The following is a 1,962-nucleotide window of genomic DNA, read 5'->3' as shown; positions in this document are numbered from 1 at the left end:
CCCCATCTCATACACCACAGACTAGTGACCTAAATCGTAATAACCTTTAGTTGGGAAATACTGAATGGGGACTATTCTTCCAGTGTCATGATATCAAATGAAAAAATACAACTTGAAAATGAAATGAACACAAGTTGTTTTTATCAGATTATTTCCACAGAGAAGTTCATATAGAATTATTTAACTTTTCATGAGAAAGTATAGTACTACTAACAAGTAAATATAGTTCAAATCAGAGTATGGATGCATTATATTATAACCACTACAGTCCAGACACTTTTCTCGACTTTCGCGCGGCGAAGTCGCTGATGATGTCGCTGAAGTCCAATTCACGAAGTACATGTTTCTGACTCTATGCTGCTCTATATCGGTGGGAGGCCCCCTCTACTCTTGGTAGCGGGGCCTCGAATCCAGGCTCCTTATTGGGCCCTCCCCTTGATCCAGCGCTGGCTTCATCACAAGTGTTCAAACATGTCAAAGCTTAAATGACTGATGAGTTTTTTTAATAGTGTGTTTGTAAGCTTGAATAAGTAACGGTGTAATTAATCCTATCCGTATGCCCTGGGGTCATGTTGTACCCCTGGGGGTTGTATTCTTCACATTTTAGAATACTTCTAGTGTGAAGATCTCTTTGAAACTTTCAGTATTTCTCAAAAAATAATTTTGACAGACTTCTATGCAAAGCGTACTGATAAGATTAACGAGTAAATTTCCTTTTTGGAAAGTAGAGTTCACCACGTCGTATGGATACGATAGTAATACACAATGTACTGATAGGGTTAATACATCAGTACTTATTTATTTGATTGTAAACAGTTCTATTGTAAGCTTGAATAAGTAATGATGGAATTAATACTTCAATAGTTATTTGCTTTGATTTTAAACAGTTCTATATCAGTAATAGGTTAAGTCAATATGTTTGTTTGAACACATGAATCTTGGGTTAGCATTCCTATACCCATGAAGGATGCAATCAGAAGAAAAGAGGAATGTTCAATGCTGGTTGCAATCGGAATAAAAAGATGCAATCAGAATAAAAGAGTACTGTCCAATGCTGGTTGCTTCTACAAATACAAAACTTTCCGGAAAATATGTTTCTCTCCTTCTAGGTATTATCATCTTCTGCAGGATGCGGCCGCCCAACAATGACCTCCACTCTGTTCTATCTGTTGTTTTCTGTATCCCGGTGATCTCTTCTGCTCTCTGATTTCATCTTACGAGCTTCTCTGTAGGATGGTCTTCCTCTTGATCATTTTCCTGTTTAATTGGTCTCCATTCAGTGCATCTTTTTATCCTTCTGTTATCCTTCATGCTACCAAAGTGACCAGATAATTTCCATTTTCTACCGGAGTATGAATTTGGAGTTATCTTCCACATGGTAGAAAGTACTAAAACATTAAAACTTGTAAAATCTGTTTAAAAGATTTTTCCTCTACTTTTTTTCTCTCCCATTTCCAGACATACTACACGGCTGTTGACCCAGCTCACGTAGCGGACATGCTGGCAGGTAATTCCAGAGTTGTTTCAGCGTAATAAATTTTGATGAAACGACGGTTGCTTTCTTCATTGCCCGATGAGTTCTTCATCATCTCAGGGGTCTCAACTTGTTGTTTTTGTTGTAATTTAGGATATTTAATATGTAAGAAAGGAAGGAAAGGAAAATGGATTGGTAATGATAAAGAATGACGTCAAGCTGTGATATCATGAAATCACAGCGGATGTTTCCAGTTATTCGAGTGTTCAAATTTTCATTTCAGCAGATTTTTTTTTTTTTTTGCAGTGGAATTTGGGATTTGTGTAGTCATAAGAAGTTTTTAAAATCTTATCACTGAAAACTTGAAAATTTTATAGTCTAATTATGTCCATTTTTTGTATGTGCATAAGTGTGTGTGTGTGTGCTTGTTTGTGTCATGATAATCAAAGAGAGCCAGAGAAAGCGCGAGAGAGAGAGAGAGAGAGAGA

General features: G+C 36.7%; 1 protein-coding gene across 1 annotated transcript in view; it reads left to right on the top strand.

Annotated features, from left to right (window-relative positions):
• Positions 1-1,962, top strand: part of LOC101864091 (spermatogenesis-associated protein 6) — a gene marked incomplete in the record, with an annotated part of 28,971 nt that overhangs the window by 5,190 nt on the left and 21,819 nt on the right. Inside the window, 1 exon segment of the mRNA XM_013087732.2 lies at positions 1,459-1,507. Within this exon segment, the coding sequence (XP_012943186.1) occupies positions 1,459-1,507 (49 nt within the window).

This window comes from Aplysia californica, unplaced genomic scaffold (genome assembly GCF_000002075.1).
Source record: "Aplysia californica isolate F4 #8 unplaced genomic scaffold, AplCal3.0 scaffold00630, whole genome shotgun sequence".
NCBI classification, from domain to species: domain Eukaryota; kingdom Metazoa; phylum Mollusca; class Gastropoda; order Aplysiida; family Aplysiidae; genus Aplysia; species Aplysia californica.
This window is presented reverse-complemented; position numbering and strand designations above follow the sequence as displayed.